At 35.8% G+C, this 18,936-nt stretch overlaps 2 protein-coding genes across 10 annotated transcripts in view; one reads left to right on the forward strand and one right to left on the reverse strand.

Annotated features, from left to right (window-relative positions):
• nbeab (neurobeachin b) overlaps window positions 1-11,638 on the forward strand; it is a 339,752-nt gene extending 328,114 nt beyond the window's left edge. For all 7 annotated transcript variants that reach the window (XM_051862246.1, XM_051862248.1, XM_051862249.1 and 4 more), the window contains 4 exons: window positions 7,054-7,155; window positions 7,236-7,432; window positions 9,015-9,166; window positions 9,825-11,638. In XM_051862246.1, the coding sequence (XP_051718206.1) occupies window positions 7,054-7,155; window positions 7,236-7,432; window positions 9,015-9,166; window positions 9,825-9,915 (542 nt within the window). In that variant the 3' untranslated portion in view covers window positions 9,916-11,638. The remainder of the gene's footprint in view (window positions 1-7,053; window positions 7,156-7,235; window positions 7,433-9,014; window positions 9,167-9,824) is intronic.
• A 2,168-nt stretch (window positions 11,639-13,806) lies between these two features.
• Window positions 13,807-18,936, reverse strand: part of dclk1b (doublecortin-like kinase 1b) — a 58,879-nt gene continuing 53,749 nt past the window's right edge. For 2 of the 3 annotated variants that reach the window (XM_051863668.1, XM_051863670.1), the window contains one exon: window positions 13,807-17,501. In XM_051863668.1, coding sequence (XP_051719628.1) covers window positions 17,295-17,501 — 207 coding nt within the window. In that variant the 3' untranslated portion in view covers window positions 13,807-17,294. The remainder of the gene's footprint in view (window positions 17,502-18,936) is intronic. The other variant, XM_051863669.1, reaches the window with a different exon arrangement.

The raw sequence follows: 18,936 nt of genomic DNA on the forward strand, positions 1-18,936 counted from the left end.
TTTTTTGAAAATAGGCTCATTTTCCAACTCCCCTAGAGTTAAACAGTTGAGTTTTACCGTTTTCGAATCCATTCAGCCGATCTCCGGGTCTGGCGGTACCACTTTTAGCATAGCTTAGCATAGTTCATTGAATCTGATTAGACCGTTAGCATCTCGCTCAAAAATGACCAAAGAGTTTCAATATTTTTCCTATTTAAAACTTGACTCTTCTGTAGTTACATCGTGTACTAAGACCGACGGTCTTTACGCCGGATCATTACGCCGGAATGACAGTATAGTTCCTAGTCATATCGGCCTAGAAAATCGCAACTTTTAATTTTCCGTCGGTCTTAGTACACGATGTAACTACAGAAGAGTCAAGTTTTAAATAGGAAAAATATTGAAAGTCTTTGGTCATTTTTAAACGAGATGCTAACGGTCTAATCAGATTCAATGAACTATGCTAAGCTATGCTAAAAGTGGTACCGCCAGACCCTGAGATCGGCTGAATGGATTCGAAAACGGTAAAACTCAACTGTTTAACTCTAGGGGAGTTGGAAAATGAGCCTATTTTCAAAAAAAGTGGAGTGTTCCTTTAAAGGGATAGTTCACCCAAAAATTAAAATTCTGTCATCATTTACTCACCCTCAAGTTGTTCTGAAGATACTTTGAAGAATGTGTTAAACTGAGCAGTTTTGGGGCACCATTGACTTCCATAGTATTTTTTTTTCCTACTATGGAAGTCAATGGTGCCCCAAAGCGGCCTGGTTACAAACATTCTTCAAAATATCTTCTTTGTGTTCAGCAGAACAAAGAAATTCATACAGGTTTGGAACAACTTGAGGGAGAGTAAATCATGACAGAATTTTCATTTTTTGGGTGAACTATCCTTTTAAGCACAATTACATCAATATTAAGCATACTACTTTATACAATTATCTAACAAGAGACATTAATATTAGATGTTCCATTAATAATGGGAGGAGATTATAAAAACTTATTATTATTATTTTATTTTTTAATTTTTATGTTAATCACTGTAGTAACAAAAGCTATTATTGCATAACTAATGAATGCATTACAGCTCATAATTGTTCCAGGTTATCTCACTAATGAAACCAGAAAGCTTTTTTTTTTTCTTTTTTGGTAACATGAGCTGCAAACACATTAACAAGAAAACAAGCCTGCACGTCTGAGCTTGCTTTTGTATGTGTTTTGCAAGAAATCAGTGAATTTGCACCACTGGCGTGTATTAGAGGTATTGTCCTCTCTACATGTTGTTTCTACGTGTCATGAGCTGTGGTTTAGCTGAGCGTGTTCTCTAATTAACTTCAGTGATGCTCAGACAGTTAATTAAGGATTTCGGCTCGACTGCTTCCAATTAGCGAGGTACAGCCTCGCTCCTGTTTTCAAAGCAGAGGAAACAAAACTCCCATGATATTCACACACAACTGCTCACTGTGTGCCCTCACAAAGGCGACTAATGGTCTGTATGCTTAAAACTGGTGGGAATTATGAACAAGAACTATTTATATATTTAATGAGGAATAAACCTAACAATATTAACTTTATCAAGCCCACGGTACACAAATCTAGTACCAATCTGGCGTCATTACGTCGTATGCAATATGATAATGTAATAATTTCAATAATTTCAATACCATTTAATTACAGATGTCATTATTAATATTTACATTTATTTCATTTTACGTAAAAAAAAAAACTAGTTGAAAATGTTTCTACAGCAGTGATTTTTTTTAAAATGGCCTCTAATGGATGAATGTTTTGAGCATGTTCTCTAGGAAATGAACAGTGCTCTCTAGTGGTGTATTTGAGAACTGTCTTTGGTAGCATTTTACAATAAGGTTCAACAATCTATCTATCTATCTATCTATCTATCTATCTGTCTGTCTGTCTGTCTGTCTGTCTGTCTGTCTGTCTGTCTGTCTGTCTTTCTTTCTTGATTCTGTGCATTTGTAAGCATATAGTGTATAACAGTGTTTGCAGAAAGCATACTTTGACCCGAGACAAAACTTCCAGTTACACAAATGTGACTCCATAATCCTCTGGTGATCTAAAGTGGAATGCAGACTAATTATATAAAAACACAGGCATTTTTTATGCTCCCTCATTAAATATTCCACACTTGTAGCCAGAATTCTTTGAGGTTGTTAAGATGATATCAGTGTAGCAGGAAGTAAAGATAAACAAACCGTCATCAGAGTGTGTTTTTGTGTCAATGATAAGTTCAGCTGTGCCTCATCAAGCTTCTCAACACTGCACTTTTTTTCATCTCAGTGTCAGGAAAGGAACTTCCATGAATATTCAGCAGATATCCGAGTACCGGCCCCTGCGGCACTCCGACATGGTGTAGAAATTGATTTCACAGTTGCCCGTGAAAGCCGAAGTGTGTCTTAAATGTGCAATGATTAAAATCCCGTCCGGCTCAATCAAAGCCCCGGTGCTTCACGACCCCAGCAGCCGTTCTCCAATTTACACCTCTTAATTGTGTTGCTGTACTGCTGGGGGTTAGTGCGAGGGTTTAGAAGGACCCGGGTACGGACTGATTAAATCTTTTGTGGTGAAGGTGATCTGGGATCTCCCGAGGGATCCAGTGCTGACACGCATCCCCACCCAGATCACTGACAGCTGCCAGACGGGCCCCTGTGGAGAACTCTGTGAACACGGGACCGCATTGATCAAGGACTGAGTAACCTTTGATTGTTCGCCAACTTTAAAAAAAAAAAACATCTGCATTTGGAGCAGTCATTCTATTGATTCCTGGGTTCATTTAACGCTGCTCTGCATGCAAAGTAATGGCATGTGTCTTAATTATGTGGAAGGTAATGAACTTAGTGTTAATTAAAAATTGAAAAGATCTCAGGCATTTAATGGGATGAACCTGTAGTTGTGAGTTCTCCCTGTACAATATTATTAGCTTTGTTTTAGAAATCCCTCTGCCTGTACACCAATTAGAACATACAATGTGGACACTTATAGTCAGGATTTAAATATGTTTTTAGTACATTAATGGATCTTGAGAGAGGAAATGTCATTGCTGGCTATGGAGGCCTCACTGAGCCATTGGATTTTATCAAAAATATCTTAATTTGCGTTCCGAAGATTAACGAAGGTCTTGCAGGTGTGGAACAGAATGAGGGTGAGAAATAAATTACATTATTTTCATTTTTGGGTGAACTAACCCTTTAAGGTAATAATTACAGGTAACTAACCCTAAACCAAACCCTAACCTCAACTCTATAGTAAGTACATGTAATTAATTATTATTACTCAGTACTTATTTGAGTAAGTACAATGTAATTACATCAAAAAAAGGTATAACCAGAAATTATCATAGATTCAGTGTAATTTAAAGTCATATCGTTCCAAAATGGTATGATTTTCTGTCTTCATGTGGTGATTTGTATTTGTCGCTCTTGCATGCAATTGCAGTGAACTGGGACTGAGGCTTACGGGATTCATAAAGGACATAAAAGCACAATAAAAGTAGTCCAGAAGTCTTCTGAACTCTATTATGAATTTATATCAAGAACAGACCAAAATTTAAGTCTTATTCACTGAAAATCTTGACATTTTGACATCAGCTCAGTGTTGGGGGTAACGCATTAAAAGTAACTTGAGTTACGTAATCACTAACTTTTTTCAAGTAACTAGTAATGCATTACTTTTAAATTTACAATAAAATATCTGAGTTACTTTTTCAAATAAGTAACTCAAGTTACTTTGTTTTCCCATGTATTGACTTACAGCTCTCCTGTCGCCATGTTGAGAGAAATCGAGAGTAAGTGCAGAGGTGTTGCGTGCGCTGTGTAAACATGATGGTTATTGTATTTTTAGGCTAAATGTGAGCATTGACTCATCTCACTTGCACAAAAACACAGTCAGTATTCCTCAAAATGAATAAAAACAGTGAAATGCAATCTCAGAATATTGCACAAACCTGCAATAATTAAATATATTAAACAAATACACTTTATGTATTTAATCTCACTTTATTAACCAATGTCTTTGCCGCTGACTTTCGATGATCCAATTCAACCATACCAATAAGCAAAAATGACTTTAGATAAACATCACATTTGTGATCAGCCTAAAGCTTATTCAGTTCATTTTTGGTGTGAAAGGGCCTTTATATTTGCCAAAAATAGAATTTTTTTGTTGTTATTAAAAAACAAACAAGCGCCGCCCAGGTGAGAAAAAGTAACACAAAAGTAATGTAACACATTACTTTCCATAAAAAAGTAACTAAGTAATGCAATTAGTACTTTTTTAGGGAGTAACGCAATATTGCAATACAAGTAACTTTTCCCAATGTAACCCCTCCTGTTCGAACCGCCCGCTCTAATAACGCTTTTCGATTTCAGTTTGGCACAGCTCGCTTTACTTTCGGTTTGCTTTTCCACTGCAATTTAGTACCACTTCAAAGTGGTTGGGATTATAGACTGATATAGTTGCGCCGCCTCTACTGCCGTAGATCCACTCCTCGGCTACCAATGAATCTGCACCTCGTCTACTGACCACGATACAGCCATTTCTTTTTTCAAGTGATGATTCTCTCTGACCAGTCAGTGATCTGCAGTGTTGACACGTCACATTTAGTATCGGTATGGCACGCTTGGAACCTCAACCGAGGTGGTACTATCTAAGCGAGCCGTACCGTTCCATACCGAGCCATCCCATGCAGTGGAAAAGCACCATAAGCAGGACTTGAACCCAGGTCTGTGGCATGGGAGTTGGGTGCTCTAACAAGGAGGCTAAAGAACGCCGTTTCTAGCGTCTGTCGCTAGAGTGCCTCTTGATATCAGCGGAGTGAGGTTTACACGCACAGCTCTTACCGGCCTATGCTCGTTACACCAACACTGAGCTCCTTGTCACATTCAAGTAGAGATTTCTGATTCATGAACAAATAGTTCAATGAATCAGTTGATCCAATTTACTAAAATATTGAATACTATACAAGACTTATAATCTAGCATGTGAGATGCATGGACTACTCTTATATTACAAGATACTTTTTTGCTATTATTTGCTACTTTCATGGTGCTTTTGCTTGAAAGCTTCATTTCCCATTCATTGTAACAGCATGGAGAAGTGTGACTATAACATTATTTAAATTTCTCCTTTTGTGTGCCACAGAAGAGAGCCAAATTTGTTTGAAATGACATACTGTAAGCACAAGTACTGTAAATGATGACAGAACTGTGGATGAACTAATCCTTTAAACCATTGAAACACACACACACCTTCCCCGAAAGCAATGTTTAATCAATCCAGAAACATAATGTTGATCCCCCTGGCTAATAATTACTGTTTTGCTTCCTCACTGCACAAATCAAGCTAATTACACCACAGGCCCCGTTTGCCTTATGGTTGAATTGCTTCTCTAACTTACTGCAGTGTGTACAAATATAAGAGTGTGTTCAAGCGTGATGGGTATAGACCCAGGAGGCCGAGCAGTTTAATTATTCTACCTGTTATTTCTCATATGAACTGCTTTGGAAATTGCAGCAGTGGATCTTATGATAAGGAAAATGCAGACGTGATAGTTTATATCACACACCGTTTATATCACATCTTGGCAGATTTTAAATGAGTTTTTCACTTTTTCCAAAATGAGCTGCCCAGCTGGTGCTGAGGTACCACAGGTGTCTTTAAATGACCTCATATCACCTCTTCCCTCCCCTTCATCCATCATGTGACAATGTATGGGGTCCAGAGGCTGTTGGGCCACTGCCGGTGATCATTTGGAAGGGGACGCCTCCTTAAGCAGATGTTCTCTAGGGCTCCTGACCTGCTTTATTGTGGTTTCCTCACATCGGTTATATTGTGATTGTGGACTTATGTAGAATTCTGACCGGAATTACTTTCCAGACACAATCAGATTCATTTATTTTGGTCACATGCACTGTTAGAATCGGCTAAAGTTATCAGTATAGCATGTACAGCAGGATCTAGTGGGAGTGCTTCTATTTTTTCCATTTATATTTTGAATTTATTTTTATTATTTTATTTATAATTTCATTTATTTTTGTACTTGTTTTATTATTGTTGTTGTTGTTATTATTATTAATATTATTGTCATTATCATCATAATTTTTACTTTATATTTCAAAATCCTCAAAGTCTAAGAGTGCTTCTATTTTATTTATTTATTTGTTTGTTTGTTTGTTTGTTTATTTATCATTTTAATTTTATATGTCAAAATCATAAAGTCAAAATCCTAGAAGTCTTAGACCACTAATGAGTATGCTTCTATTTATTTTTATGTATTTATGATTTTGCTTATTTTTTGCAGTCTATTATTATTATTATTATTATTATTATTATTATTATTATTAATATCATTATTATGTGTGGTTGCTATCTTTTTAATTTTATATTTATAAATCCTATTTAATTTCATAAGTCAAAATCCTAAAACTATAAATGACAAAAAATGCTTCTATTTTTGTATGTTTTATTTCGACTTAATCATAATTTCGATATTTTAATCTCATAATTTCGACATAGTATGTCATAATTTTGACTTTTTATCTCATAATTATGACTTTTAAAGTAATAATTTCAATTCAGTAAGTCATAATTTTGAATTTTTATCTCATAATTTAGATTTTTTTTTTCTTATGTGGCGGAAATGGGCTTCCATGTTTTTTTTTTTTTTTATTATTCTTTTTTTTTTTTTTTTGTAGTTTTATTAATGTAGTTATCATTTTATTTTTGTAATCTATGATTATTATTATTTATTGTTATTATTATTATTTTAATTTAATATTTCAAACTCATAAAGACAAAATCCTAAAAGTCTAAGACCACTAGTGAGAAAACTTCTATTTTTTTCCTATTTCTATTTTAAAAAATTGTATCTGTTTAATCTAAATTTTATATTGCAAAATCCTAAACTTCAGTTTAATTTGAGCCTGTGTTCTTAGACTCATGGATCAACTCCATTAGAGTTAATGTTGTTATATTCCTGTTTACTGCTGTGTGTTTCCTGTGCTCATATTTTTAATTTGAATTTGAATTATAACGCTTGTTTCCTGTGCTCATTTGCAGGTGATTACCCAGCTCCCCGTGCGGTTCTGACCGGTCATGACTATGAGGTGGTGTGTGTGTCAGTGTGTGCTGAGCTGGGGATTGTAATCAGTGGAGCAAAAGGTGAGTGAGAAGAGCATTGTGGGATATGAAATAATATGAGGCGGTGTGTAATTCACTCATCAGACATCTGTGTTTGTCAGAGGGGCCGTGTCTGGTCCACACCATCACTGGGGATCTTCTGAGGGCTCTGGAGGGCCCTGATAGCTGTGTGCTTCCCCGCCTGATCTCAGTGTCCAGTGAGGGCCACTGCATCATCTACTATGACAGGGGGCAGTTCTGCAACTTCAGCATCAACGGCAAGCTGCTGGCCCAGATGGAGATCAACGATTCCACACGTGTATGTTCTCGTATCATACAGTACACACGCTGGTCTGGTTACATTGACAGTGTAAAATGAAGCATGTGAACCATCTGAATGAACCATTTAGATTGCTAAAGCAGTGCATCAGTGGTCTAGTTACTAGTAATGCCTTATGGCAAAAATACTGTTTGTCAAAGAAAAAAAATGAATGGAAAGTGAATTCTGGTAAATGAAAAAACTTTCAAACATGACAAAATTTTATTTTTTAATTTAGAATGTATTAGTAAAAGAAAAAGTACTCTTTTGATATATATAATATTTTAATTAATACCTAATTAAATTAAATTCATTAACATTGTTGTTGTTGTAATAATAATGTTATAATATCCCACCTGAATATATTTATAAACATTACATTATCTATACAGTACATTTATGTATTTATATATTTATTAATAATATTAATAATAATAACAGCAGTGTTTAAACATATTAAACATATTATAAACATTATGTAATTGTAAAATTATAATTATATTTAATACATTTAATAAGTAATAATATTTCATAAAAATATTTTTAATAGTATTAATACTATATACAGTCACACCAAAACTTATTCAGACATTTTTTATGTATTTTTACTAGTGGGTGCAGGACACTATAGTTCATTTATGATAGTGAGGATAGCAAAATAAAGTAAACTGTGACATATTATACCCAAAAATTCTTCATACAGTGGACTACCAGTAAAATTGATAAAAATTTGGAACCAAAAATTATTCAGACACTTTGACCTGACCATGTTTTGCTTAAGTGTTATCTGACATAACTAAGATTAATTTTTTCTGACAAAGTTTAACTCTGAGATCTTCTCATATTTTATGACCATTTTTTTAAACCATAGTGAATCAACTGTATTAATGAATGAAATGTCCAAGGTGTCTGAATAAATACAGGTTTGACTGTATATTTTATATAGTATATAGTAAAATCTTTAAATAGTATATAGTAAAAACCCCAAACTTTTTAAATGTTTTTGAAAGTCTCTTATGTTCATCAGGTTTACATTTATTTGATCAAAAATACAGTAAAAACGGTATAATATTATTACAATTTAAAATAACTGTTTTCTATATGAATATATTTTAAAATGTAATTTATTCCTGTAATCAAAGCTGAATTTTCAGCATCATTACTCCAGTCTTCAGTGTCACATGATCCTTCAGAAATCATTCTAATATGATGATTTGCTGCTCAAGAAACATTTATTATTTTTATCAATGTTGAAAACAGTTAATATTTAGTTGGAAACCATTTTTTTTTTCAGGCTTCTTTGAGCAGCAAATTTATATGTACAATATTTAATTGTAATATAAATCTTTTGTAACATTATAAATGCCCTTACTGTCACATTTTATCAATTTAATGCATAAAGTATTAATTTCTTAAAAAAAAAAAAAAATCTTACTGCCCCCAATTTTTGGACTGTAGTGTATCAGTAATAATATTTGGAAACTTGCTACCTACTGTAGAACAGGAAACAACTTTCTAGTTACTGCGTTAATGTTAAGGAAATGTTGTTTTGGTTTGAATGAGCTGTATTTCATACACTCAGGCCGTCCTCCTGAGCAGTGATGGGCAGAATCTAGTGACTGGAGGAGATAACGGGGTGGTGGAGGTGTGGCAGGCCTGTGACTTCAAGCAGCTGTACGTCTATCCTGGCTGTGACGCCGGCATACGAGCCATGGACCTGTCACATGATCAAAGGTTTTGCTTAATTTTATACTTTTACTACACAGAAGGGGCTTTCGCACCGGAGGAACCTTTTCATAATTCTTAGAACTATTGGTGGAGGTACCCGGATTTTTCCATGTTCGTACCGCAGGAACTAGGAACGATTTTAGTTCTAGGAACTCCTTTTGGGGGAACTAAATTAGCTCCTACTTCAGAGTAGGGTCTAAACCAGCACTATAGGAACTATCAGTGACGTAAGTTGATTGGTCAAACGCCGGCACCTGGCATGTTTTAAATGGCGTGTAAACATATTTACTTCACAAACATGGAAAACAGTGATAACTGCATTTACCTGTTGTCTGTAGGGTTGTGTTCTTTTCTCCAACTCGATGATATGTAATACTGAAAGTTTTCATAGGAGATTTCGTCTCTTAGCCACACTTTTTGCTCTTTCAGTCACGTAAATTATGTGTTTACATTCCACCTCCGTTATCACGAAAACCCACGACACACAACAAACACAGCTCCGATCACGGCGTCCTCCATCCACCAGCTTTTAGCATTTGTAAATGGCGCGCTTAAAGACGCCGCTGTCGGCCGCTTCAGAGTTCCTACTCCTGGTGCGAATGCCCCTAGAGACAAAGCAAATCCTAAACTGGTTTAAACCTGACGTCGTCTTCTGCGTTTCCAGGACTCTGATCACGGGCATGGCATCTGGTAGCATCGTGGCTTTCAACATTGATTTTAATCGCTGGCACTTTGAGCATCAGAACAGGTACTGAGAGCGGTCAGCCAACCAGCCTCGGATGGTAACGTGCCATTACAGGAGGTGATGTAGCAACAGAAAACGTGGAATGAAAGAAGTAACACAAGGCTAGTTGAAGAAATCACAGCAGTTTAAGGGATCTCAGCTGCTTGAGCAGATCTATAAATGTCTCAAACATGCACAGGAGCGATTAATAGACGACTATTTCAAAATGAATCGAGAGAGCACAGATGGAGGCCAGCATAGTTTTTCATAAATTCACAAATTATTTTATCTAAATGTCATCTGAGCCAACAATAGTCTTGTTGAAAACAGCCTCTTTACTTGTAGTCCCGTCATTTAACACTTTGCATAATATTTTTATGAGGTTTATTTTCTACTGGCTTCTGGTGTATTTCACTTTCTCTAGGTTTCTTTCTACAGGCCTTCAGGAAAGAAAAGCTACCTGAACAATAAACAAAATGATGCAGATCTCTGATGCTCATGTGTGTAAATGCAGTAAAATTTCTTTCAAACTTGTCTCTGAGGCTGCTTTCTGAACTATTCTGCAACTGATTTATGTTTGTCCTGTGTTCATGCATTTGACATTATCAAGTGCTTTTGATATGATTGTAAAGAGAGAGAAAAAAGAGAAGCTCTTTTGTTTTAATGTGACGTCCTGTAATGTTCGTTCAGTCCATTCTCCTAATGTGAGGATGAATTGTTTGTTTATTGTGGAGGTATTTCATTTCAAATTGTGAGCTAGATTGTATTTGGACTTCTTGATGGATGATGCAGTGTTAAGACATTGTTTTGGTATCATATGCAGTCCAGGAATACTCAACATGTCAAGCACTAAATGAGGGTCAACGCTGATGGTGCTGGAATAGATCAACTAGGCAAATATCATTGTAATTCTTGTGCAGTTTTACCATTTAAAATTAAATATATGGTTTTACACATGTGAGAAGACAACAGTGAGGTTTTTAAACCAGTATTTGCACTTTTAACTAATTTTTTTTTTTTTTTTGGCTGTTTTGCTGTATCACATTCAAATACATCAAGCCTTGTACATCTCAGAAAACATCAGTTGTTAAACTCTGAATTTTTGTTTTTCACAAGATATTTTGAGGATGAAGAGGGTGCGCTAAACATCATTTGTTATATTCCTTTACTCTATTAAATTGTCTGCTGCCATCAAGATCTTTCAGAATTGCACTTGTAAACAGAAAATATCATTGTAAAATCACTGCTGTAAGCAATACATGATGTATGATGTATGTGCATCTTTAATTCTAATTCATAATGTAAATCAAATCTATTACTCAAGAGTTTATGGATCAAAAAAACGAAACTATTTTTAATTGTTTTAGTGCAAATATGTCAAATATTCTGCTGTAAGAAGACAAAGCATTGAGTTTTTTTTGCCAATCCACACAATAAATATGGTGCCATATAGTTAACATTTTATTTACAAGAATAGCAATTTAGATTTGATATACTGAGCAATGGTTATTTTTAAAACCTTAAAAATGAGTTTACCTTAATGTCATGTTTATGTTGAAATGCTTCAGATTTCAAATGATTTATTTGATGTGAACAGTTTCCATCAGGAACATTGCAAGTAATGGTGCCTGCTAATTCAGCAGATGTGTTTAAGTTTGTTTTTAGTTCAAACTGTTCAGTATGTCCTAGTGAATCATTGTGATGAAATGTATTAGCCTACTTTTTTTGTTTATAATAAAAGATTATCAAATGCACTGCATTGAGTGTTGTCCTTGCATTAGTATATACAAATGGCATTAGTGTGCAACGTGCATTTATGAATAAAACAATATTTTTCCATCATTTTAAGCTAGGGTAGGTAATTGACCCTTCGCTGGGAGTTTGATTGACAGGTGATCTAACCAATCATAATGCCGAATCCGCCGTTTTGTCCGACAAAGCAGTCAGTGTCCTTTTTGCTCCACGATATATTTTTCACTGCGTGAGAACATGATGTGTGGCGTAAGAGCGGCATGGCTTGTCAGACATAGCAACAGTAACTAAAGGGGGCGGGTCTTTGTGAACGGTCAATTTCAGAGAGGCTAGCGGTAGCAAGCTTGCTTTGAAAGTATAAGATCCCACCCTCTCTTCAAAGCCCTCCTTCAAAGCACATGAACGCACACAGCCAGAGCAGAGACTGCAAAGCGTCACGAGAGACGGCGTTAAATTACCTCATGCCTCAAAGCACATAGCGTTACAATAATAATGAACGTAAACAACACCTGACTGCTGCAGATTCATTTCGGGGTTGACATAGCAACACATAGTTCTGAGTCCAAGGACTTGAACTGCTCTGAGTAGAACATGACGGGTTGCCATCTCGTAATTACTGTAATTATGACATGCCGTGAATGCAGCATGAGCTCATTGTTTTGGTTCAGGAGGAACTGTAAAAGGCGGCTGCTGTTTGTTTGCGGTGCTCGGTGATGGTCTTTGCCAGTGTTGGGGGAACCGCATTACAAGTAACGTAAGTTACGTAATCACGTTACTTTTTTAAGTAACTAGTAAAGTAACTTTTACTTTTACAACAAAATATCCGAGTTACTTTTTCAAAAATGTAATGCAAGTAACTTTGTTTTTCCATGTATTGACTGACAGCTCTAATGTCACCATGTTGAGAGAAATCATAAGTTCAGAGGTGTTGTGTGAGCTGTGTGAACATGATGTTATTGTAGTTCTAGACTAAATGTGAGCATTTACTCATTTCTTAAAATGAATAAAAACAGTAAAATGCAAACTCAGGTTATGCAAACCTGCAATAATTAAATGTTAAATTGAACAAATATACTTTATGTATTTAATCTCACTATATTAACATTGTCTTTGCTGCTGCCCTTCGATGATCCAATTGACCGTTTGCAAAGACCTGTCCCCTAGTTACTGTTGATATGTCCGACAAGCCATGAGCTCTCACGCTGCACATCATGTTCTCACACAGTGAAAAATACATCGCAAATCAAAGAGGACACTGACAACGCGTCAACAGACAAGACAGAGCAGGTTACTTTTGATATGAAACAAGTCTCAAATTTTGTAATTTTTAAAGAAATTTAAACAATACCATTTTGTGGCTCTTTAATGTGTCGTGACAGATTGCTGTAGCGCCTCAGTCCAAGCGGCTCATGATCATCTCTTCCTACTAGTTAATTTATAGCATCAAATAAACATGAATGAACATCAGAAGGTATGTTTCAATCGCGGAAAGACGTCAGTACACACCACTCTTCAAGTTCAAGTCCACCGACGTTAATCTACTAACTCCCCTGACTGTTTTGTTGTTGGTTATGATTGGTTAGGTTTAAACTCACGGCAAAGGGTCAATTCAATCATACTAATAAGCAAAAATTACTTAAGGTAAAGTCAATGACTGTGTTTCATTTTTTTTTTTTTTTTTTTGCTAAAGAGTGTCAGCAGTAGAGCTGAAAGATTTGTTTGAGCTGCGCCCTCTACTGTACAGGAGTGAATTTGCATTTCCTTCAGTCTGAGGCTTATTAATTTCACTTTTGGTGTGAAAAAGCCTTTACATTTACCAAAAATAGAACTTTTTTGTTATTAAAAAACAAACATGCAAGCCCAGCTTAGATGAGGAAAAGTAACACAAAAGTAATATAACATTACTTTACATAAAAAGTAACTAATGCAATTAGTTACTTTTTTAGAGAGTAACACAACATTGTAATGTTTTAATATTTAGACCACTTCTGTTATTAATTGCTATCAGGATGTGAAGAGAGTTTCAATCAGTAAAACAAAAAGTGTTAATGGAAAAACATTCCCTGCCCTAGATTTAATCTGCTTTGTTGTGATTGCAGAAAACATGCATAACAATTAAAATATATGATCAATTTTTAATAAACTGAAACAGACAAACACAAAAAACAGATTTCTGCTTGAGGAATCATTTATTCACAGGTTTGGCTTGTTGCTGAATGCACCACTGTTCAATGCTACTTGGAAGCAAAGACTCTTCTTCCAGGAAGTCGAGCCTAAATGACATTTGATGGGAGAGACAATGGACAAGCGATGGATATACATCTATACAAATATACAATGTGTAATCAATGCTTGTGCACTGAAATTTGCATATGAGCTAGATTATTTCCTTTATTATAATGACAATCTACATCCTATTCAAAATAGGTTGATCACGGATTGTTTTCTAGTCTAAACAAGCAAATACAGCAGATATATTTTTAGTTAAAAAGCAAATACATGCTATGCCTTAAAGAACTACTCTTTATCCTTTGTGCTTTTCATTTACCCCTTCACGGTGTTACTAGAAGCCTTTACATGCTGAGGCTTCAATAAGCTGTTTAACAATGTTAAATATTGAGAAGCAACAAACATAACCAAGACTGGTCTTCACTGAGACTAGTTGTTTGTGGCTGGGGTCAACATGTACAGATGGTACAGTAATTGGGTATTAAAATGATTATCACTCATACTCAGAACACATGCAAGACTGACACACTCGGTCCTTTACAGCAAGTGTGCAAAATCCAAGAAAATCACATAAAGGGATGAAAATAAATGTCTAAACAGATAAGAATTTTTGAGCCCAGATTAATTTAATAGTTAACTTGGATCCCACTTTATATAAGCCGTCTTTAACCTCTAAGTATTTACAGCAGAATGATATTGTTACTGTATATACTGCACAATAAAAGTACTTATTGTGTTTATGTTGTGTTGCAAAACACTTTTGCTGCTTTTGAGGTTGGAGAAGTGAGGTGAGGACAGGTTTTGTGGTATTTTAAGAGTTTAAGAGTTGAATTAGGGGCAGGGTCAACAGTGTTATTGTACATTTGATTAAGTAATTACAAAAATTACATGCAGGTATTTTTAAAATGTAAAAACATTAATATGTGCATTGTATCAAATGATTAAATGTTAGTACATAGTCTAGTAGTTTAAGATACTTAATATAAAATGGGTCCCTATGTTGGAATTTGAAGAGTTATGAATAAATTTATTTTAAAAATCGGTCATCTTTTTAAATTGTGTTTTGCAATCTTAAGGTAAAAAGTGAATAATTATGTACTATTTTTCTTGCTTCTGCCACATAAAATGATTCCTCTCATTCAGTGGTGTCGTATTTCAAAAACAACAAATGATACATTCAAATTAAAATTGACCTTTTGTTAGTTAGTTCAATTCTGAATGCAAAAAACAACAACAACAAAAAACAATATTTTGACTACAATATTACATTCAACTTAAAAAAAAGACAAATATGTACAATCTTAGTTGAGATGTACTCTTTAAAATCACTAGCATACATTTAGCATGTCTTTGTTTTCCTTTACGTTACACTTTTTTAAATCATTTATACATTCTGTTCTCTCGTCAACCCAAAGTTAGCGTGAGTTCCGACAATGAATGCAAATTCCGGGAAGAAGCTGTATGATCTATTTATCTTCATGAAGAGTGATACTGACAGAACCGAACTTACTGACGAAGAAATTTTATAATAGCAGCAGCAGCTGGACTCATAGATCTGTATACGTAGATGCCACATTCGACCGCTCCAGACACGTCGGCGTGCCCGCCATCTTGGAACGGTCAGTGGTGCATTCACACGGGGCGTGTGTTAGTGCTTCTCATTTACTTTGAATGGTTGACGTCATACAATGCCGAACTGAATTGTGAGTTCCGTTGCGTCGCGTCACTGGCATTGCTTGCGACAGAAGTTGAAAAATGTTCAACTTTTCAAGCGCCAACGCAGGTGTCAGCCAATCAGATCGGCTTACGCAAATCCCCTAGTGCAGACGCTAGCCAACTGCGTACATGCAACACCGGAAAGTAATGTGATTGGCTGTTGTCACTATGACAGTCGTGTCAGCACCAAGCTTTCATTTGCAGCTTAAGAATCACAACTTCTGCTTGTGAAACCTCAGATTTAAATTCCTGATGAAACAGGCTAACCTTTCTCAGGTTAAAATGTTTGTATTAACTCAATATTACAGGTTTTTACTATAGTACTTTTTAATGTTTTTACTTTTACTATGGTAACTTTTTAATATCGTGTTACCTGACGCCTTCATCTTGTTGTATTGTGTTTAGCAAAATCATCTGCTGAATATAGTTATTAATTTAGTGTACAACTACAGTTTCAGACGCTCGGCTTTCCAATATGGTGGATGGCTAATGAGGCATCTTTGTATATTATATATATATATATATATATATATATATATATATATATATATCTATGGTTGGACTGACAAGTTTCTAGTCCTTCAACGTCATACATGTTAAACCAGCACCAATTATTTGAAATGCATTGAGTTCAAACAAGCATTTCTACAGCCGCATACATCAAAAAAATCTTCAACTATTTAGGCATTATACACATTTTATAAAGAACATTCTAACGTCTAACCGACAGACAGAAACCAACATGTTTCTCAGAAATGCTGAAATATGCAAATAGTAATCAGGTTAAAATAAAATGTATAAACCTAAAATATTTAAAATATATAAAGTTCATACAAAAGGTAAAAACCCACATACAAGATTTTTTCCACTGAAAGAGGAGATGGTAAGACATTGCAGGCTTATTATTGGGATCAAACAAATGTGTGTGTGTGTGTGTGTGTGTGTGTGTGTGTGTGTGTGCGCGTGTGTGTGCGTGATCACTTGAAACAGAGCAGTAGGTTTGCCTGCATTACTCTCTATCGAACACTAGAGGGTGTAAAAGAGAGGCGGTTTACTGTACTAGGTAGGATACGAAGGCAGATTGTATGGGCTGCATCCAAAATCGCATACTGTCTCTTGAGTAGATACTGATTATGAATAAGTACTTACTTTGCGACCGCTAAAAAGGTATGTTGTATATAGAATGTTTGTAGTATGAATGTTAAATAATGCCATCATGTGACCTACCAGCGTCAGTTGCGCCACTTCACTGCCATTCACAAATCCTCTCCTGTGGCCTCATGGGAAAGTAAAGTTCAGAATCTCATCGGAAGAAGTAGGTCATACGTGTAATTTTTGCCTACGTTTATGAGTACTGTGAATTCAGACATACTTGTCACATACTTTTTCTGCCTATGATATAGTAGTGAAATATTGGATTTCAGATGCAGCCATGGCCTACAAACAAAACCTCATATAGCACCAAACATGAAGAGAAAAATCTCAAACAATGACAATGAAAAACTGCTAAAAGCATGAAATTATTTTACACCTGTTCATGTGTGCTGCTACCCTCACAGAATTTAAACAGAGAAAACCAGCCCATCCGCTCCTAGTTAATCACATCGGTTCCACATTCGATTTCCAAAACTGTCATCCTTTGCTATTCACAAGTCAATTTACCTTTTACTTAAAGTCATTTTCCATTCATTTCTGCCAAGACTGGGTGTGGGCTTAAAACGGCGATGTCGGTGAGCGGACCGTCTCGGCCGAGCTGGGGGAAACGTCCTCCGACTCTGAGGTGAAGTCCGCCGGAGAGCGGGTCGGGCCGGTGGCGGGGCTGCAGGGGAAGGTGCTCTGGGTGCTGCGGGCAGCAGTGGCTTTCACATCCTGGTGGCGTCTTCGTCTGAGAACCTGCCTCTCCTTATCAAGAGGGGTGCTCTGGGGAACACGAGAGCATGGGATTGTTAATGACTGCTCAGGTGTCAAAGGGGGAGAGTTCGGATAGGTGCGGAGACAAACAGGTTTTCATTTGTGTGTGAATTTTAATTAAACAGTGACTGTCCAAGACAGCTTAATCAAAATCGGTGTCTTCGAGTTAACACTGAGCTGTGGTTAAAGTGTAAAAACAAGCAAATATGGTGGTGATAGTGAACTATTTAGATATAGTGCATCAAGCATAGTGAACTCATTATAAGATTTTAATGATTTTGAAAGAAGTCTTTTATGCTCACTATGGCTACGTTTATTTGAGCAAACAGTAATATTGTGGAATATTAAAATAACTGTTTTTCTATTTTAATATATTTGAAATTGTAATTTATTCCTGTGATGGCAAAGCTGAATTTTCATCATCATTACTCTTCAGTGTCACATGATCCTTCAGAAATCATTCTGATATGATCATTTGCTGCTCCAGAAACATTTATTATTACTAATGTTAAAAACTGTTACATAGCATTTTTTTGGAAACCATGATACAGTACATTTATATACATACACACTGCCCAGCAACAACAACAACAAAATAGCTGTTTGGATTTAAGTAGGCAAGTACTTAAGAGTCTATGACTGGATCATTATTGCAGGGATTATTATGTTTCTAGCATGTTATATGTCTGGGAACAGTTTTTCTAACCCTAATTGATGGAGTAGCTTTTCATTTTCATTCCTTAACCTTGTAGGAAGATGTATCATGGTCATATTCCAAGATGACAATGTCAAGATTTATCAGGCTCAGATTGTGAAAGAATGGTTAATGGCTGGGAGGGAGCATGAAGAATCATTTTCACACATGAATTGGCATCTATGAGTCCAGACCTTAAAGGATTATTTCACTTTCAAATGAAAATTAGCCCAAGCTTTACTCACCCTCAAGCCATCCTAGGTGTATATGACTTTCTTCTTTCTGATGAACACAATCGGAGATATATTAATAAATATCCTGACACATCCGAGCTTTATAATGGCAGTGAACGGGACCAACGAGTATGAGCTGAAGAAAGTGTCTCCATCCATCATAAACATATTCCACACAGCTCCGGGGGGTTAATAAAGGCCTTCTGAAACGAAGCGATGCGTTTGTGTTAGAAAATATCCATATTTAACAAGTTATAAAGTAAAATATCTAGCTACCGCCAGACCGTCTTCTGTATTCAAGTTACGAAGAAAGTGTAAACTGATATTTTACTTCAGAGCTTGTTAAATATGGATTTTCTCTTTTTTTTTTTTACACAAACGCATCACTTCGCTTCAGAAGGTCTTTATTAACCCCCCGGAGCCGTGTGGAATATGTTTATGATGGATGGATGCACTTTCTTCAGCTCATACTCATTTGGTAACGCATTACTGCCATTATAAAGCTCGGATGTGTCAG

This window comes from Ctenopharyngodon idella, chromosome 15 (assembly GCF_019924925.1).
Source record: "Ctenopharyngodon idella isolate HZGC_01 chromosome 15, HZGC01, whole genome shotgun sequence".
Taxonomy (NCBI): domain Eukaryota; kingdom Metazoa; phylum Chordata; class Actinopteri; order Cypriniformes; family Xenocyprididae; genus Ctenopharyngodon; species Ctenopharyngodon idella.